At 39.8% G+C, this 21283-nt stretch overlaps 1 protein-coding gene across 1 annotated transcript; it reads left to right on the plus strand.

The window, feature by feature from the left end:
- Positions 1-673: 673 nt before the first annotated feature.
- LOC110521056 (adhesion G-protein coupled receptor F2-like) lies at positions 674-12737 on the plus strand. Its single transcript, XM_021598481.2, has 19 exons — positions 674-1326; positions 2516-2562; positions 3449-3509; positions 5731-5743; positions 5980-6108; positions 6222-6374; positions 6477-6541; positions 7235-7293; positions 7431-7561; positions 7925-8161; positions 8317-8550; positions 8659-8799; positions 9007-9200; positions 9487-9666; positions 10168-11484; positions 11578-11619; positions 11726-11761; positions 12146-12211; positions 12438-12737. The coding sequence occupies exons 2-18, from the start codon at positions 2525-2527 to the stop codon at positions 12194-12196; spliced, it is 3081 nt and encodes a 1026-aa protein (XP_021454156.2). The 5' UTR covers positions 674-1326; positions 2516-2524; the 3' UTR covers positions 12197-12211; positions 12438-12737.
- Positions 12738-21283: the final 8546 nt, after the last annotated feature.

Genomic DNA, 21283 nt, shown 5'->3' on the forward strand with positions numbered 1-21283 from the left:
GTCCTCTGATTTGTCATCCAACGGGTCCCAGCTATAACATGACATGTTGTTTTGTTAGATAAAATCCTTCTTTATATCCCAAAAAGTCTGTTTAGTTGGCACCATCGATTTGAGTTATCCACTTGTTCAACTTGCAGAGAAAGGAATACAAAAATCTACCCCTAAACTTTGTTTCAACAAGTCAAAATACATTGCTATTTACTCCTCAGATACCCCAAAATTGAATCAAACTATAATATTTCTTACGGAAGTAGTATGTTCAATAGGATATCGATTTTAGCAGGTGCATACTGTCTTCATGGCGCGCGCGAACACGAATTTCCAAGACTGTGTCCCTGTACTAAAACTGATATTTCACATTTGTTTTTATAGTTACATGCCTGAAACCTTGAACATAGACTGCTGACACGCTGTGGAGGCCATAGGAATTGCATCCAGGGAGCTAATTCTCAGTATGACCTTATACTTGCCATTCTAAGAGGATGTTCTCTCAAACAAATACAATTCTGTTTGTTTTTTGGGGGGATTTTCTCCTACCATTGTGTTATATTCTCCTACATTATTTTAACATTTCTACAAACGTAAAAGTGTTTTCTTTCCAATGATACCAATTATATGCATATCTTGGCTTCAGGGCCTGAGCAACAGGCAGTTTACTTTGGGCACGTCATTCAGACAGGAAGTGATAAAAAATCCCTAAGAAGTTTAATTTTAAGAACATGATGTTGTTTTGTCCATTTGAACCAGTATTGAAGTAGTGACGAGGTCACTGTTTCTCAATGTGTGTGGCACACTAGGCTTACAGTTATGCCTCATCAAGCACTGTGTTCTGTAATGTCTAGAAGGTATATACTTGCAACAAAATAACCAACCAAATTGGGGCACTAACGGCTCCATCTGTCTTTCCTCAATTGAATGTATAAGAATTAAATGTATAGGAATTACATGTATAGGAATGACAACATTTCCTCTTGACAGACAACATTTTGACAGGATGTAACCTCCTCAAGGAGAAAGCTGTATTTGGTAGCCAAATGCAGATGGAAAGCTGAAGGCCCATGTTGACCAGTCCAGATGGCATAGGGAGATACCAGCCATGCAAATGGCAAAGATCCCTTTTTCAAAGTAGCTACTCATTGTCATATGTCGCCTCCGTCGTGCTGCTTTCAAGCATTTTCCCATTTACTTTAGTCAGACTGTTCACCGTGAGCATTCAGCCTACCCCGATGGTCTCCTGGTAGACATGGATGACAAACTGCATCCCACCTTTTGATCACTAGTTTCACAGGTCAAACCCAGGTTTAAGAGCAGATTTCTTGAGGCAAGGTCAGTAATCTCCTCTTATTGAAAAGCTATTATCTTTCATCATTTCTATGCACTGCATTTACAAATGGTTCATACTGCTTAATACTTGGGGGTTGCCCTGTATATTCTTATTCAAATGTGTGCCAAGTTGTGGTTTGAAAATACATTTTGAAAGAATATGAAAAAAATGATTGTGTCAATGAAACATCTTATTCCATGAATATTGTGAGACATTTTGATTTGGTAACATTTTAAGTAGTCTAATAATTAGTTAGGCTAGATTTCCCAGGCCCAGATTTACCCTACTTCTGGATTAAGAAGTACTTTTAATTGAGACTCTCCAGTTCATTTTTTTCTCACAGTCTTTTCAAATAAAGTGAACTTCAATAGACAGATAATATAAAGGTCTGGGGCAATGTAACCTGGTGTACCATCTCATTAATGCTCAAATGAATGTCATGTTGAGAGTACAGATGACTTCAGCCGTCAAGTGTATATAGGCTGCTTCTGTGTAGTCTTCTGTTCCATTCACACTAACCTGGTGTACCATCTCATGAATGTTTAAATTAATATCATATTTGAGAGTCCATAAATTAATGAGTAACTAGGCATATTTTGTTTTTATGTGTTGTGATACAAAAACAACCTCTTAACGGACCATGATGTTTTGTAATTCCGGGATTTAGTATCAACATGGTGACCAAGCTGACTGTGTAGGTGTGTTGAGCTATTACTGCTTTTTGGGGTCTGTTCGGTTTCGGTTCAAACGGTTTTCAATTTCAGTTTTGATTAGATATTAAATACACTATGCATTACGTGGGTTAAATGCTGGAACACTAAATAACACAATTAATACAAGTCCCATGGTGGTAGTGACTGCCCATTACTGCTTATCACTAATTAACTGTAATTTAATCACATTACTTGACTTTAATAAAATATTTGTTTTATTTGAAGACTTCATTATTTAATTCCAAGTCATTATCTCATCTCTATATCTCATCTCTATATAATCTCATCTCTTTTATGACTCTGAATACCAGCTACGAATTACTTAGATCATGTATTTATAGGCTCGCCGATCAACTGATGAACAAGTTTAAGCAGGCGTGCAATGAATTGTGGTCTTTGTAGTTAATTGCTGCTTTAAACTATGTTCAACTCCCTACTACATCGCACAGTTCAGGAATCATCTGATTTATCTCTACAGAAACTGCACATGGAGCTCACAGAAAACAAGAACAAAATGGAATTCAAGTAAGTGAACTGATGTCGGTCATTTAATCAAATCAAATGTGTTTATAAAGCCCTTCTTACATCAGCTGATATATCAAAGTTTTGTACAGAAACCCTGCCTAAAGCCCCAAACAGCAAGCAATGCAGGTGTAGAAGCACGGTGGCTAGGACAAACTAGGAAAAACTCCCTAGAAAGGCCAGAACCTAGGAAGAAACCTAGAGAGGAACCAGGCTATGAGGGGTGGCCAGTCCTCTTCTGGAGGAAGAGTTGTTTTAAAAAACGAAAAATAACCTCAAGTAAAATGTTGATAGTATTCTTTAATTAATAAACACGAGCAAATACATGTGCTGTGGTAGTGTGGTTTAATGAAATAATGGCCATGTGAATAATTGAGAGGACATACAGTGTACATAGTAAGTTGATTGTTCTATGTTTTATTTAAAGAGCAGGGATTGATTGACAAGGATTATTCAATGCGTCATAAGCAGGTGAACAGGACAAGCTCACCACCTGCTGTGTCTGTATTATGGGGTAATGCAAAGTAATGCAAAAGAAAGTTTGACTAGCTAATTTTGGACTTTGTATACTTCAGGAAAAGGAGCTCAGGAGATAAAAGGCTAATCAATAATGATCATGACCTATATTATTTACAGCAGTATCTACTTCAGAGTGAAACATGAAATAAAATAAACCACCCAGAGATGGACAATAAAATCTGAATAGAATAATAAAAGCAACAAGTAGCACGGACTCAAATGAGACACAAATAAAACAGTAAGGTCGATAATAAGAACTCCAATGGGGTATCACTACAGTATCACTATTGTCTGTCATGAAAATTGATGTTTTAATTCATTAATGTGTCCAAATTGTTGAAGCAGTGTAAATCTTCTTTGCATCCATCAGACAAACGATGTGGGCCAGAGCGGTAATACTTTACTGCGGCGTGGTATTCCTCTACCACCAGGTAAGCAGTACAGTTGAAGTCGGAAGTTCACATACACCTTAGCCAAATTCTTTTAAAATCATTTTTTCACAATTCCTGACATTTAATCCTAGTAAAAATTCCCTGTCTTAGGTCAGTTAGTAACACCACTTTATTTTAAAAATGTGAAATGTCAGAATAATAGTAGAGAAAATTATTTATTTCAGCTTTTATTTCTTTCATCACATTCCCAGTAGGTCAGAAGGACCAATTAGTATTTGGTAGCATTGCCTTTAAATTGTTTAACTTGGGTCAAACGTTTCAGGTAGCCTTCCACAAGCTTCCCACAATTAGTTGGGTGAATTTTGGCCCATTCCTCCTGACAGAGCTGGTGTAACTGAGTCAGGTTTGTAGGCCTCCTTGCTCACACACGCCTTTTCAGTTCTGCCCAGAAATGTTCTATAGGATTGAGGTCAGGGCTTTGTGATGGCCACTCCAATATTTTGACTTTGTTGTCCTTAAGCCATTTTGCCACAACTCTGGAAGTATGCTTGGGGTCACTGTCCATTTGGAAGACCCATTTGTGACCAAGCTTTAACTTCCTGACTGATGTCTTGAGATGTTGCTTCAATATATCCACATAATTTTCCTACCTCGTGATGCCATCTATTTTGTGAAGTGCACCAGTCCCTCCTGTAGTGCAAAGCACTCCCACAACATGATGCTGCCACCCCTGTGCTTCACGGTTGGGATGATGTTCTTCAGCTTGCAAGCCTCCCCCTTTTTCCTCCAAACATAATGATGGTCATTATGGCCAAACAGTTCTATTTTTGTTTCATCAGACCAGAGGACATTTCTCCAAAAAGTGCGATCTTTGTCCCCATGTGCAGTTGTAAACCGTAGTCTGGCTTTTTTATGGCGGTTTAAGAGCAGTGGCTTCTTCCTTGCTGAGCGGCCTTTCAAGTTATGTCGATATTGGACTTGTTTTACTGTGGATATAGATACTGTACTTTTGTACCTGTTTCCTCCAGAATCTTTACAAGGTCCTTTGCTGTTGCTCTGGGATTGATTTGCACTTTCGAACCAAAGTACTGAGCGGTATGACGGCTGCGTGGTCCCATGGTGTTTATACTTGCAAACTATTGTTTGTACAGATGAACGTGGTACCTTCAGGCGTTTGGAAATTGCTCCCCCTGATGAACCAGAATTGTGGAGGTTTACCATTTTTTTCTGACGTCTAGGCTGATTTCTTTTGATTTTCCCATGATGTCAAGCAAAGAGGCACTGAGTTTGAAGGTAGACCTTGAAATACATCCTCAGGTACACCTCCAATTGACTCAAATTATATCAATTAGAATGTCAGAAGCTTCTAAAGCCATGACATTAATTTGGAGAATTTTCCAGAGCTGTTTATAAAGGCACAGTCAACTTAGTGTCACCCCTGACCTTAGAGAGCCTTAGAGAGTCTCTTTTTGGTTTGGTCAGGGTGTGATTTGGGTGGGCATTCTATGTCCTTTATTTCTATGATTTGTGTTTCTATGTGTTGGCCGGTATGGTTCTCAATCAGGGACAGCTGTCTATCGTTGTCTCTGATTGGGAATCATACTTGGGTAGCTCTTTCTCCCTCCTTTCAGTGTGGGTAGTTAACTTTGTTTGTGGCACTTAGCACTGTTAAGTGTCACGGTTGTGTTTGTTATTTCTTGTTTTGTAATTTCTTGTTTTGTAATTTCTTGTTTTGTTGGCAACATTTTAAATAAAAAAGTAAATGTACTCTCACCACGCTGCACCTTGGTTCACTTCTTTCGACGGCCGTGACACTTAGCGTATGTAAACTTCTGACCCACTGGAATTGTGATACAGTCAATTATAAGTGAAATAATCTGTCTGTAAAAATTACTTGTGTCATGCACAAAGTAGATGTCCTAACCGACTTGCCAAAACTATACTTTGTTAACAAGAAATTTGTGGAGTGGTTGAAAAACGAGTTTTATTGACTCCAACCTAAATTTATGTAAACTTCTGACTTCAACCGTACATTGCAGTAGTACTTGAAATGAGCCAGTAGGACAATTTACACAGAAGCCATGGATGTTAGTCAAGTAAACTAAGTAAAGGTAAGCACCGATTAAAAATAACAGACATGGAGGGAACCTAATGAATGTATCTTATTTCAAAGATGAATTCTAGTGGACATATGTAGTTATTGACCCTTTGATGATGAAATCTAACGTGTCTCTCTCTCTCTCTCTCTCCATTTACACAGGCCTTAGCAGTGGGTGAGTTATTTGATCTACAGATTTATGTCTGAACACATAACAAACCAAGCAGGTTACTCTCTATGACGAGAACTAGAAAAGGGCCACATGAGGACAAGTGAATTTACTAACTCTCTCACACCAGCAGATGCACACTCTTGAAGACCCTCCCCAATCATTAGAATTAGCTGCCGAAAAGGCTCTCTTGCACATTTGCCTAAAATACAAATGTTCCTTTGTGTCACTGATTGTTTTAGATACCTACATGGCTGAGTTCATGGTAGAGAGCAATGTTACATTTGACATCTCTGGTACTCTATCATCGATCAAGGAAATAACTACAGATAATGGAAGTATGACCATTGAACTGCTTGAACTAACAGCGGGTACAGTATCATTATTTCTACCAAATATGGTTTTATAGAGAAATGTTCCTCTATCAGTGTTTTTTCATCCGTAGTCTGATTGTTGTTGATTGATCATGTGTGTTTCTGTGTAGAATGTGAAATTGTTGGGGGTAATTCTAAATGCAACTGTTCGACAACGTACATCTGGAGCAACGCAGTGTGTGACGAGTTCCAGTGCTGCAATGGCTCGTCTTGTAATGCAAATATTTCTGACTTGCCAGCCTTCTGTATTCCCAAAGTGAAAGGTATTATTGTTGATATTTATTTTTACTTCCATTATTTGATATGATCAATAGGATGGATAACACTGTTGTCACAATTCTAATGTTTTGTTTTTGTTTACATAGTTTTCTTTAATGGAACAGTCACAGTGGAAAAAGTATTTAGTGAAACTAATACTATCAAACAACAGGTACATTTTCATTTTTATATTTAGGGAATTAAAATCTGATGAAATAGTATAATTTATCTGTGCCACCAGAGACTCTGGGTTCGTGCCCAGGCTCTGTATATGCACTCCTCCCGGGTGGCGCAGTGGTCTAGGGCACTGCATCGCAGTGGTATCTGTGCCACCAGAGACTCTGGGTTCGTGCCCAGGCTCTGTCACAGACGGCCGTGACCGGGAGGTCCGTGGGGCAATGCACAATTGGCCCGGACGGGGTTAGGGAGGGTTTGTCTCATCGCGCACTAGAGACCCCTGTGGCGGGCCGGGCGCAGTGCAAGCTAGCCAGGTTGCCAGGTGTTTCTTCCGACACATTGGTGCGGCTGGCTTCTGGGTTGGATGTGAGCTGTGTTAAGAAGCAGTGTTTCGGAGGACGCATATATATGCACTCCTCCCGGGTGGCGCAGTGGTCTAGGGCCACTATCTGTGCCACCAGAGACTCTGGGTTCGTGCCCAGGCTCTGTATATGCACTCCTCCCGGGTGGCGCATCTCTCCCGATGAGACAAGATAGTAACTACTAACAATTGGATACCATGAAATTGGGGACAAAAGGGGGTAAACTTTTTAAAAAAGAACAAAAAATGTCCAGATACATTTCTTATAATGTGAACATGTGATACATTATATTTAATCTTGATTAACACAATTACTTTTTCTCTCAGCTCACAGAGGGTTTTCAACAATTAAATGGGTTTGAGGGCCTTAATGTATCTGGACCTAGGTAATACATTCAACATTTATTATAGGATATATTCATTCCTTAATATATGAGTGCTTGTTTTTCTCCCCAAAGATGCAACATCAATTTTTGTTTTTGTCTCCCTTTCACCCATTGGCAACTCAATATTGACACATAAGGGGTGATGGCCACATTGTTGATTTCGAAGTGGATGTCAGTGTCATATTTCTGACTAAAAAACTTACAAAAATAACAGCTGACCTGGAAACGACTGTAGGCTCCTCTGCCAAAATATCTGTTGAAACATCAGGTAAATGTCCTCCCTCTTCCATTACAGTACAGACCTTTCACATAGTGATATTAAGACCATGAGGAGATCTGCCACATTAGGCTCAGATAAGGCACAGGAGAAAATACTGTGTGAAAATACTAATGAAAATGGAGTCTCTGCACACTCCAATCAGATGCAGTTTCAGAGTTGCAAAGCTTTTGGTTATGATATGATAACCTATGGACCATACAAACAAGTGCAAAGACAGTATGATATTAAGAAATGTAGCAAGAATTATGGTATGAAATTTATTAGGTTATGTTGGTAATGATGATGTAAAACGTGTAAAGATCTATTGTATTATTTTTTGTATTGATATTGTATGTCTCTACTTTTCCACAGGATTTGTGAGCATTAAGTATCCAATGAACAAAGTGCCATACCGCTCAACACCGACGCTGAGTTGCACATTTAAAGAAACAACATTTGATGAAACAGGTGGCTCTTGGAACTGGAACTTGATAAAGGGAAGTGAGACATTTGGTCTGAACACTGGAACCAGCATAACCGTGACATTCCCAGAGGCATCACCTAACTGTACCACAGTCCAAATTAAAAAGTTGTCAGGGAACTGGGCAGGTGTGTCTGAGAGACCTATGATGCTTGCCAATATAAATCGAGGGAGTAGGATTATATTTCCGGTTTATGTGGTTATTGTAAACAGTGCATCTGTTCGATACTGAAATAGACCTACTGATATGATCCTGTTTATTGCTTTTTTATTGCTTCTAAAGGAATGTATAAGTGTGGATTTTCCCAAGGATCCATTGTGCATGCAGCCTCTGCAGAGTTGAAGGTAGCCCTGCTACCAGATCAGATCACCATGACGAGTACCCCACTGACTGTAGAATGCCATGATATAAACTCTCAAAGTGTGATGGTCAGCGCAACCATCGAGAACAGCACGGAGATGTACAATGTTACTTGGTCATACCAAGCTCAAATGGAACCCCCAAATCAATCCTCAGGTACTCTTTATGAACTGTGTCTTGAACTTTGTATCATCTTATTTGTCTTTGTGCTCAAAATGTATAAAGTTGCAGTAACTTGAGAAAAATGTCAACATTCTTTTCTAGTCTCGCCAGCGGGGACCAGCTACAACATAACTTCAAAGATAAATTGCGAGCAAACAGAATTACCACATGTTTTCACAGTCAAATTTACAAACCAGGAGAATGAGACTGAAAGTGCAAGCATAACTATACCAGTGATTTATGGTATGTTTAGGTTGTATGAGTCCTTTGAATGAATTTGCTTAATCCTCTTCATCCTTTTTGGACATAACGCCACTTTAACAATTCACTTAAACACATTTGAGTGACAGTACTAAACTTGTATGGTTTATTTATACAACATGTACAACAATGAAGTGGATGTTTAGTTCTTATTAATACTCCTCACTGACCAACGCTTGTTTTTATCAGCTGAGGAAAAGGAGATGGCTTGTTTAGTAGACTATCTTTGGCCAAAAACCCCAAAAGGTGACACTATTGTCATCCGACAATGTGAGCCGAGGAGAGTGGGGTATAACGAGAGGACATGCAAGGGGCCTGCATGGATGGATGTGCTGGATAACTGTGTCAATGAGGAACTTAATCAAATTCTCATTTCAGCAGCAGTGAGTATTGCCTTAAACCTCCTGCAGTCATATAACTCTCACACTTTCAAGTTGATATGGAACATTGGTAGTGTTTTGGTGAATGTCTATGTTTTGAGTGAAAGCGCTTGCATTCTTGCATTACAGTAATATGATAACATTACTCACGGGTTGGTGATGAATCACATTCTTCAACTACATATCCAGCCACTGGAATAATGTGACTATAATTAAAATGTTTTAGGCCTGTAGAATGTGTTGGTATTGCAAATAAATTTACTATTCCATGTGTGTTATACCATTCCAGAACTTTAGAGAGGGACTTGGGGCCACACAAGACATTGCTCATGAAATATTTTCTGGGTTGAAGAACAGCACAGTTGCTGACACGAACAGCTCAGTTGCTGATTTGAATGCATCCATCAGTATTCTGGATGTCATGTCTGAAGCATCAGAAACTATCACCCTGGATGAGTCCGTTGTAGATGTGAGCCATTCTGTTTTTTATTTGAGATAGATTACTCTTTATAGGAGCAATCTGCTGTTGATACGCCCATTTGACTAAAGTCATGATATGCTAAAGTAATGATATATAGCCATTGATTCTAGAAAAATATAACTTATAAATGCTTATGTAACTTCAACTGTCTTACCCCATCATAACCCAAAATATAAGCTTGTTTACTCCAATGTTTGTAAACAATGGAATTGCAAACAAACACTGTACATCTGGAGAATGGTTAAAACTATAATTTCAGTCTCTGCATCCATAGCTCTCTCTTTGGATTTGAGAGTGGCTACATTCCTCCAGCTCCATCCCTGAGATATTGTCCAAAACAGTTGCACTTTGTTATTGTTTGAACTGCAGATTGCACCTTTAAACTGTTGCCAACTATTGGGTGACTTGCACATACCCCAGTCAAGAGTCATACTGCTGTGTACAATATATCTCATACAGAAACATTCATTTGTAAAATACAATTCACAGGTTTTTCTTGATGCAGCAAGCAACATGTTGAATAACCCTTGGAAGGCAGTCAACAAAACCATTGAATATGGAATGTCTTCAAAATACCTCAAGTCTGTCGAGGGTCTAGTGAAGAACATAAAAATGAATATCAGTAACGGAAATGACACCCCAAATCTACAATTCAAACTCTGCCGAGCTCAAAATAACTCATCTTGCAATCGAACTGTGTTTGGCGTTGAGGTCAATTTGGCCCAGTCCTCAGGAATAGTAAAAACTGTGGGAGTAAAAAACCTGGCTGACAAATTAAACAATTCAAAATTCCCAGACAGTGAGTTCCCTAGCATTGTGGTGTCAGCCACACTGCAAAACAGTAACGACTCCAAAATAGACATCAAATTGGACTTTCCCATCAACCAGTCAATGTCTCGAGACTCTAAAATCCTCTGTGTGTTCTGGAACACCACATTAAAGGAATGGTCTGAAGAAGGCTGCAAGTGGAAGGAAATGGTCAACAACAAAAGCTACTGCGAGTGCACCCACCTGACCTCCTTCTCAGTGCTCATGTCCAAGACCCCGGTGAACCTGCCCTTTCTGGATGAGATTACCTACGTAGGCCTGGGCATGTCCATCTGCTCCCTTATTGTCTTCCTCTTCATCGAGGCGCTGGTGTGGTCGGCTGTTGTGAAGTCCAACCTCTCACACTTCCGCCACACAGCCCTGGTCAACATCTCTCTATGCCTTTTAATGGCCGACTGCAGTTTCCTGGCCTCCTCCATCCCCAGCATCCCTGATACCTGGTGCCTCATACTGACCGTGACCAAGCATTTCTTCTTTCTGGCTATGTTCTGCTGGATGCTATGCCTCAGCGTCATGCTACTACACCAGCTCATCTTCGTCTTCCACCCGCTGAGGAAGAGGGTGTATCTGCTCTTGTCCACCGTCCTCGGGTATGTCTGTCCCACAGTGATCGTGGCAGCTACCTATGTGTACTACAAATACACAGGAAACCCCTACCACAACAAAACAACCTGCTGGCTCATTTACGATGGACTTCTGAAAGGGTCCATTTACGCATTTCTTCTGCCCATCGGGACGATTGTTTTGATGAATCTGTTCTCCATGTGTGTTGTCATCATGACGCTCATAAAGTCCAATGTCCCTGATGGAAGTAAAGCCGACGAGAAAGAGACAGCCAAAAGCATCCTGAAAGTGGTCGTCTTTTTAACACCAGTCTTTGGGATAACATGGGTTTTGGGATTTTTTGTGCTCATTGATATCAAAGAAATGATGGGTGTTGTGATGCATTATGCTTTCACCATCACAAACTCCTTACAGGTACTTTTTCATCCATTTTCCATCACAAATATTCTTGTCTGAAACTATTGTGAAAAATACCATTGTATTTATTTATTGTGTCAATTTTTTCAGGGCTTCTTCATTTTACTGACTGGATGTTTTGCAGAGAAGAAGGTATTTGTCAACCATTAGGGATCTTATGTGATTTAATAGAGTGTTTCAACAGTGAACTCTGTATACTATGTACTACCACTACTGCTTTTTGTCATGTTAATACCAGGTGCGAGATGAAGTGTTGAAAGTCATCTTGGCTGGGGTGAGTTCTGCTCTTCTAGTTGCTTTTGTCTTCCCATTCATTTATAGAGCTGGAGCATGTGTTTACATTTTCTTTAAGTTGCTCTTATACCTGTGTAGTAATGCTATAATTATGCTAGTTACGACATTGTAATTACATAGTACTATGGCAATTGTTCTGTAATGGAACTGAATGGCTTTTGTTATACACAAATGGAATATGGAGTGTGTAGTAACAAAAAACTCTCGGCTCCATTCCTTTGTAATTAGAACGCAAAGCCAATTAAAGTACAACATACCAACATTGCAATACCAATGGCGTTATTATAGAACGAACAGTGGTACTACACAGAAAAGCAACTTAATGTCAAGTGTTACTGAAAGCTCAGATCACCTCTCTTACCAGGCACCTACTCCCAAAGAGAAAAGTGAGAATATGAAAGTCCCCTTCAAATAAGTGATGAACATCAAGGTTTGTACAGTCTTGATAAAGGACGAACACGTCTGCAGCTGACAAACACATGTAATTTAATAGATGCAATTAACTCTTAACTATTACACAATGTTTTACTCTTCAAGCCCTTATAAGTTAAATCAGACGTGTTAGTACTGGGCTGTAATAAAAGCCTGCACACATTAAGGGTCTGCAGGATTGGGGATTGAAGAACACTGTACTCATCATATGTTTTCTACCTCAGAGAACTAGCTATATACTGGATCAAGCTATATACTGGATCAGGACCAACCCACCCATCTGCCACTACTCTCACCCAGAGGGAAACATCCACCTGGTTGGTTCCTCAAAGACAGTGATGGCTGGGGTTTAGGTGGTGTTTAGATAACATGATTTCATTATATTATGTCAATAACATATTAAGTTTCATGTTAATTACTAAACTCATACACATTCATCAATTGCTAAACACATCTTTGTGATTTCCTGGAAACATTTGTATTCATATTTTCTACAAACAGTACTGTAGCATACTTTGACGTCAGAAGAGATGTCATAATATTACTGCTAATTTGGTCAATGACATTTCGTTATATGATTTATTAATTGAGTTGACCTGTACTTGCATTATGACTGTAGATGAAATGTGTAAATCAAAGTTATTGTAATAAACAATAAGGCCGGGATTCAATCAGAGGGGTGCTGTAGGCCCGGTCTTGGCTGTTCTGCCACCCTAGGCGAGACAAAAAAATTGTTGCCCCTGCAAAACTAGAAAAGTCCCAGGAAGAAAAATGATGTTCAAAACACTTTTACAATACGTATTTTCTAGAAGTTGAAATCAGGTACATTTTCAGGTCTGAAAGAAAGTTGAAAATAAGTCATTTATAGATGTCTATGTTTGGACCAAATCAAGGCCGGTCCAGACTAGAAAAATCTGAACCAAACATTGACGCCCATGATTGATTCAGATTTGGTCCATCTATGTGGTATGCTTACCGTTTGTAAAACATGTCGGCGTAAGGCCGTGCTTACTGGGGTGTAGCCTACCATGTCAGCACACAATGGAATCTTATGAATGCCCATCCATGTGATAGGCCTACTGTTTGAAAAAACAGGCAGTTGCATTGCCTTTATTAGTTCTGATTCCTATGACTAATCAATTTGGCTATTTAAGCTCTGAATATCAGCTACCCAACTACATCAGGAAATATCCTGAGCCTATTTGCAATGAGAATCAATGAGTTTACACAGCGGGAAATGTGGAAGTATGTTTATTTTTTGCTCTTCAAAAATGATGGATACAAACTTGAAACCACTGGACCGAGTTTGGGAAACACTGTTGTAGAAAAGCACATTGCCTAGCAACAAGGTGTCTTTTAAAGGCTATTTCTGCAACATTTGAGGAGATTTCATTCATTGTAAACACGGCAGATATCGTCTCAAGCGGGAAATTAGCTTCAAATGCACTTAAATTGCTGAGCACTTGTAAACAACGCACCTTTGATTGAATCCTGGCCTAATTGTTATTTAATTTAATGCTAGAGTAAAATCTATGGTGAAAAATTATTTAGGCCCTGTCAATATTTGAATCCATAGTTTTACCCCTCCTCCCAAAACCAATGTGCCTGTTCATTGTGTAACCTGAAGTTTTTTGTGCTTTGTGTTTTATCTTTTAAATGTTTGCGTTATGCTTTTTGAACCAGGTCTCTCTTGCAAAGTACATTTTTAATCTCAATGAGACTAAGGGCTCTATTAAATTCGTATCGCGGAAGTTCAGAGTTACAGTGTGATTTGCCGGAGACTGCATTCACAATAAATGTCAGGTATACTCCCTCTCTGGCCTCTAGGTCACCAGACTGCTGGTTATTACTTACACCTGTCACCATCGTCACGCGCACCAGAGCTTATTGACACTCACCTGGCCTATTTATGTCACTCCCTTTGGTTCCTTCCCCAGGCGTTATATTTTCAGTTTCCTGTCTGTGTGCTGTTAGTGTTTCTTGTTTTGTATTATATTCGGTTTATTTATTAAATATTCACTCCCTGTACTTGCTTCCTGACTCTGACTCTTACGCCTCAGCCAGCTCGTTGGGCTCCAATGCCTCTGCCGGTTGTCACCCAGCAGGTTTGTCAGGTTTCCGCGATCGGACCGCTCCTGATCCTGATTTGTATTATGTTCCATCTATTTATTAAATATTCACTCCCTGTACTTGCTTCCCGACTCTCAGCTCGCATCGTTACAGAAAATGCTGCATATGTCGGCTCAAATTGGAAATGACCTTTACATTTATATTGCTCAATCTGTAACGCTTCAGTAACACAGATTGACTAGAGCCCTAACATGGTTAAATAAATAAAAAATCTAAGCTCACTGCCACCAATTTATTGTTAGGAATATAGCAGCATAAATTGTGGCTGTAGAGCAAATGCTCTAGCAAATACAGCAAATGTAGGTAATAGAATGAAACTAAGATTGACTAGCTTTACTAGGGAAGGGTAGTCCCTCAATTAGTCTATGGACTAGATTCAATCTGGAACGTGGAAGATCATTGTTAGAGTGCGATTGACATCTTAAGGCAATGTTTCCACGTTCGCAGAGACTGAATTCACACTAAGACGCTGCATATAGTGGTTCAATCAGAAGTTACCTATAAATGTCAATTGCGCTGTAACACAGATCTTCTGCGGTCTGGATTGAATCTAGCCCTATGTTAATAATTATTTATTACATTGTTATCTGTATGTGTGTGCTCTTTCAATCATCTCATAATCAATTAAATAAATCAACAGAAATGTCACAAACAATTATTTTATTCTTGAGCAACTTGCAACAATGTTGTTTTAGTGCATGTATGTACAATTACAAGTGTCCAAACCAAACAAAAACATATATTTTTTTTTACATACAGTTGATACCAGGGCTGGCTCCAGGATGACATCCCCGAGGGGGCATTTTAAATCCATGTGGGGGAGGGGGGGAACAATTAGTATTGCTTTAGAGCTCCAATAAAACAAGGTAGATTGGTCCTACTAATGTTCAAATGTACAAAAATGTATCTGACATGTAGCCGTACACATCAACAACCAATGCTTTATAGAATAACACAAAACATTTACCTGGAGTTAACTCTGCAAATGGCACTGCTGGGTGATCTGAAAGTCATAGTCAATCAATCAAAAATATAATAATACTTAGCAAAAATGTTTATCTTTAATTAATATTCTGTAGAAACTATGAGAATAGAAAGGGTCCGAACTTGTGTGAAACATCACAGCGAAGTTAAAAAATATATATTGCAAAAAGAACTGGATGGTTTATGAGATAGATGGGAGGGCTTGAGGGTAGTTGAACGATGGGACTAAAAAATTAAAAAAAAGATAACTATTGTCAACTATACTGTGTCCTGAAAATGTAGATAGTATGTACAGAATAAAATGGAAGTAGAAGCCTTAGTGTTGTTGTCCATTAGTTTACTCCAATTATGGGAAGGGTGGTAGGGTTAGGGGAAAATAAAAAAGTTAAATATATTTAACATATACAGTGCCTTGAGAAAGTATTCGGCTTCTAGTATTCTAACACCTGGATATGTTTATTTTTGAACCATTCCATTGTAGATTTTGCTTTATGTTTTGGATCATTGTCTTGTTGGAAGACAAATCTCCGCCCCAGTCTCAGGTCTTTTGCAGACTCCATCAGGTTCTTCCAGAATGGTCCTGTATTTGGCTCCATCCATCTTCCCATCAATTTTAACCATCTTCCCTGTCCCTGCTGAAGAAAAGCAGGCCCAAACCATGATGCTGCCACCACCATGTTTGACAGTGGGCATGGTGTGTTCAGAGTGATGAGCTGTGTTGCTTTTATGCCAAACGTAACATTTTGCATTGTTGCCAAAAAGTTCAATTTTGGTTTCATCTGACCAGAGCACCTTCTTCCACATGTTTGGTGTGGCTTGTGGCAAACTTTAAACAACACTTTTTATGGATATCTTTAAGAAATGGCTTTCTTCTTGCCACTCTTCCATAAAGGCCAGATTTGTGCAATATACGACTGATTGTTGTCCTATGGACAGAGTCTCCCACCTCAGCTGTAGATCTCTGCAGTTCATCCAGAGTGATCATGGGCCTCTTGGCTGCATCTCTGATCAGTCTTCTCCTTGTATGAGCTGAAAGTTTAGAGGGACGGCCAGGTCTTGGTAGATTTTCAGTGGTCTGATACTCCTTCCATTTCAATATTATCGCTTGCACAGTGCTCCTTGGGATGTTTAAAGCTTGGGAAATCTTTTTGTATCCAAATCCGGCTTTAAACTTCTTCACAACAGTATCTCGGACCTGCCTGGTGTGTTCCTCGTTCTTCATGATGCTCTCTGCGCTTTTAACGGACCTCTGAGACTATCACAGTGCAGGTGCATTTATACGGAGACTTGATTACACACAGGTGGATTGTATTTATCATCATTAGTCATTTAGGTCAACATTGGATCATTCAGAGATCCTCACTGAACTTCTGGAGAGAGTTTGCTGCACTGAAAGTAAAGGGGCTGAATAATTTTGCACGCCCAATTTTTCAGTTTTTGATTTGTTAAAAAAGTTTGAAATATCCAATAAATGTCGTTCCACTTCATGATTGTGTCCCACTTACTGTTGATTCTTCACAAAAAAAATACAGTTTTATATCTTTATGTTTGAAGCCTGAAATGTGGCAAAAGGTCGCAAAGTTCAAGGGGGCCGAATACTTTTGCAAGGCACTGTATATATATATATATATATATATATATATATATATATATATATATATATATATATACTGTATACGCAGAAGTCAAAAGTTTGGACACACCTACTCATTCCAGGGTTTTTCTTTATTTAAAATGTTTCTACATTGTAGAATAATAGTGAAGACATCAAAACTATGAAATTGCACATAGGGAATCATGAAGTGACCAAAAAAGTGTTAAACAAATCTAAATAGATTTTATGTTTGAGATTCCTCAAAGCAGCCACCTTTTTACTTGATGACAGCTTTGCATACTCTTGGCATTCTCTCAAACAGCTTCACCTGGAATGCTTTTCCAACAGTCTTGAAAGAGTTCCCACATATGCTGAGCACTTGTTGGATGCTTTTCCTTCACTATGCGGTCCAACACATCCCAAATCATCTCTATTGGGTTGAGGTCAGGTGATTGTGGATCCCAGGTCATCTGATGCAGGACTCCATCACTCTCCTTGGTCAAATAACCCTTACACAGCCTGGAGTTGTGTTTTGGGTCACTGTCCTGTTGAAAAATAAATGGTAGTTCCACTAAGCGCAAACCAGATGGGATGGCGTATCACTGCAGAATGCGGTGGTAGCCATGCTGGTTAAGTGTGCCGTGAATTCTAAATAAATCACAGACAGTGTCACCAGGAAAGCACCTTCACACCTCCTCCTTCATGCTTCATGGTGGGAACCACACATGTGGAGATCATCCATTCACCTACTCTGCGTCTCACAAAGACACCGCTGTTGGAGCCAAAAATCTCAAATTCGGACTCATCAGACCAAGGACAGATTTCCACCGGTCTAATGTCCATTTATTGTGTTTCTTGGCCCAAGCAAGTCTCTTCTTATTATTGGTGTCCTTCAGTAGTGGTTTCTTTGCAACAATTTGACCATGAATGCCTGATTCACGCGGTCTCCTCTGAACAGTTGATGTTGAGATGTGTCTGTTACTTGCACTCTGTGAAGCCTTTTTTTGAGCTGCAGTTAACTCTAATGAACTTATCCTAAGCAGCAGAGGTAACTCTGGGTCTTCATTTCCTGTGGCGATCCTCATGAGAGCCAGTTTCATCATAGCGCAAATGTATAAAAATGAAAAAATGTAACATGACATTGACATAAGCATTCAGACCCTTCATTGAGTACTTTGTTGAAGCATCGTTGGCAGCGATTACAGCCTGAAGTCTTCTTGGGTGTGACGCTACAACCTTGGCACACCTGTATTTGTTTCTCCCATGTTCCTGCCGCTGAAAAACGTGCCCAAAGCATGATGCTGCCACCATGCTTCAACGTAGGGATGGTGCCAGGTTTCCTCCAGACATGACACTTGGCATTCAGGCCAAAGAGTTCAAACTTGGTTTCATCAGACCAGATAATCATGTTTCTCATGGTCTGAGAGTCTTTAGGTGGATTATGGCAAGCTCCAAGTGTGTTGTCATGTTCCTTTTACTGAGGAGTGGCTTCCGTCTGGCCGCTCTACCATAAAGGCCTGATTGATGTTGTGCTACAGAGATGGTTGTCCTTCTGGAAGGTTCTCCCATCTCCACAGAGGAACTCTGGAGCTCTGTCAGAGTGACTAGAGTGCTCACCTCCCTGACCAAGGCCCTTCTCCCCCGATTGCTCAGTTTAGCTGGGCGACCAGCTCTAGGAAGTGTCTAGGTGGTTCCAAACGTCTTCCATTTAAGAATGATGGAGGCCACTGTTCATTGGGATGCTGCACAAATATTTTTGTCCCCTTCCCCAGATCTATGCCTCGACACAATCCCGTCTCTGAGCTCTACAGACAATTAATTTTGACATCATGGCTTGGTTTTTGCTGTGACATGCACTGTCAACTGTGGGACCTTATATAGACAGGTGTGTGCCTTTCCAAATCATGTCCAATCAATATAATTTACAACAGGTCAGGCCAATAAAGTTGTAGAAACATCTCAAGGATGATCAGTGGAAACAGGATGTACCTAAGCTCAATTTCGAGTCTCATAGCAAAGGGTCTGAATACTTAAATAAATAATGTATCTGTTTTGAAAAACTGTTTTTGCTTTTTCATTATAGGGTATTGTTTGTATACTGATGAGGGGGGAAAACTATTTAATGCATTTTAGAATAAGTCTAACGTAGCAAAATGTGTAAAAAGTCAAGTGGTCTGAATACTTTCCGAATGCACAGTAGTTGAGAACTTTAGGACTGAAACTATGTGTACCCAGTCAAACAGCAGCCATGGAGGTCAGCCAATCATTTGTTATTGAGGTTGAAGCACCTGAAAAATGGATCAAAAGGTCTGGTCTACCTAGTACCATAAAGGGTGTACAACCGAATGATGAAGACACGATGAAAGTGTCAGCGCCCAAGAAACCAGTTCCAAATTTGCCACAAGTTCCTCAGATACATCCAGACATGTTGGGGCACGAGGGGAAAAATTCAGACGGGCGAGTATCTGTGTTTTTTCTTTTTCCATGCTGACGTGTGTGTGTGTGGGACTTCTTGTGATCTTCGGGGTAGTGTATTGGACTAAATGTAGGACGGAAGACTTGGTGATTTTCATTCATTAAAGTCCTTGGTCAATTGTGGGACAACGATGCTATTATGCCCTTAATCAGTGATAGTGTATGAGGCTATTTGGGGAGCCAAAGGTCTATTGTGACTTTTTATCAAGTTTGTGGGTGGAGAAGAGGGGGGTTTGGTTGGGCATGTTGAAACCTTTTGGTTTTGAGGGTAGGGTTTGTTTGGGGGCCTGTTGAAAGTGTTTTGAATGGGGTGTGTTTTGGGGGTCTGGGTAGAAATCCAACAATGTAAACAAACTGTGTGGGAATATAATTAGGTCTCCCAGAGCATTCACTCCTGGCCCAATTGGGAATATCAATATGAACCAGGCATATTATTATCTGGAAATTCTCTGATCTCAATACAGCATTGGTCATTTAAACATAGAAGGATATTTATCTGCTACAATTCCCCATTCAATACTGTTGTTTGAAAAACAAGCACTCAAGCTAAACACAAAGCTAAACATACAAGCATGTGATGATAAATATAATTACTTCTCAATGTGCACATTTTAGGTGCGGGCACCAGTATAGCTATTTCAATATAATGTTGATATATTTTTATTGATAAGAGCAAGGCGTATTATGATTTCAGTTTATCTAAGCTTCAATGCCATACAACTCTCCTTCCGTGGCCTCCAATTGCTCTTAAATACAAGTAAAACTAAATGCATGCTCTTCAACCGATCGCTACCTGTACCTACCCGCCTGTCCAACATTACTACTCTGGACGGCTCCGACTTAGAATACGTGGACAACTACAAATACTTAGGTGTCTGGTTAGACTGTAAACTCTCCTTCCAGACCCATATCAAACATCTCCAATCCAAAGTTAAATCTAGAATTGGCTTCCTATTTCGCAACAAAGCATCCTTCACTCATGCTGCCAAACATACCCTTGTAAAACTGACCATCCTACCAATCCTCGACTTTGGCGATGTCATTTACAAAATAGCCTCCAATACCCTACTCAACAAATTGGATGCAGTCTATCACAGTGCAATCCGTTTTGTCACCAAAGCCCCATATACTACCCACCATTGCGACCTGTACGCTCTCGTTGGCTGGCCCTCGCTTCATACTCGTCGCCAAACCCACTGGCTCCATGTCATCTACAAGACCCTGCTAGGTAAAGTCCCCCCTTATCTCAGCTCGCTGGTCACCATTGCATCTCCCACCTGTAGCACACGCTCCAGCAGGTATATCTCTCTAGTCACCCCCAAAACCAATTATTTCTTTGGCCGCCTCTCCTTCCAGTTCTCTGCTGCCAATGACTGGAACGAACTACAAAAATCTCTGAAACTGGAAACACTTATCTCCCTCACTAGCTTTAAGCACCAACTGTCAGAGCAGCTCACAGATTACTGCACCTGTACATAGCCCACCTATAATTTAGCCCAAACGACTACCTCTTTCCCTACTGTATTTTATTTATTTATTTTGCTCCTTTGCACCCCCATTATTTGTATTTCTACTTTGCACTTTCTCCCATTGCAAATCTACCATTCCAGTGTTTTACTTGCTATATTGTATCGACTTTGCCACCATGGCCTTTTTGCCTTTACCTCCCTTATCTCACCTCATTTGCTCACATCGTATATAGACTTGTTTATACTGTATTATTGACTGTATGTTTGTTTTACTCCATGTGTAACTCTGTGTCGTTGTATGTGTCGAACTGCTTTGCTTTATCTTGGCCAGGTCGCAATTGTAAATGAGAACTTGTTCTCAACTTGCCTACCTGGTTAAATAAAGGTGAAATAAATAAAATAAATAAAATAAATGCTG

Source organism: Oncorhynchus mykiss, chromosome 4, assembly GCF_013265735.2.
Source record: "Oncorhynchus mykiss isolate Arlee chromosome 4, USDA_OmykA_1.1, whole genome shotgun sequence".
NCBI lineage: Eukaryota > Metazoa > Chordata > Actinopteri > Salmoniformes > Salmonidae > Oncorhynchus > Oncorhynchus mykiss.

Coding starts and splice junctions, on each gene's coding strand:
- LOC110521056 (XM_021598481.2), top strand. CDS start 2,525: ATGGAGCTCACAGAAAACAAGAACAAAATGGAATTCAA. Junction 6,109..6,221: donor ACTGCTTGAACTAACAGCGG/GTACAGTATCAT, acceptor GTTTCTGTGTAG/AATGTGAAATTGTTGGGGGT. Junction 6,375..6,476: donor CTGTATTCCCAAAGTGAAAG/GTATTATTGTTG, acceptor TTGTTTACATAG/TTTTCTTTAATGGAACAGTC.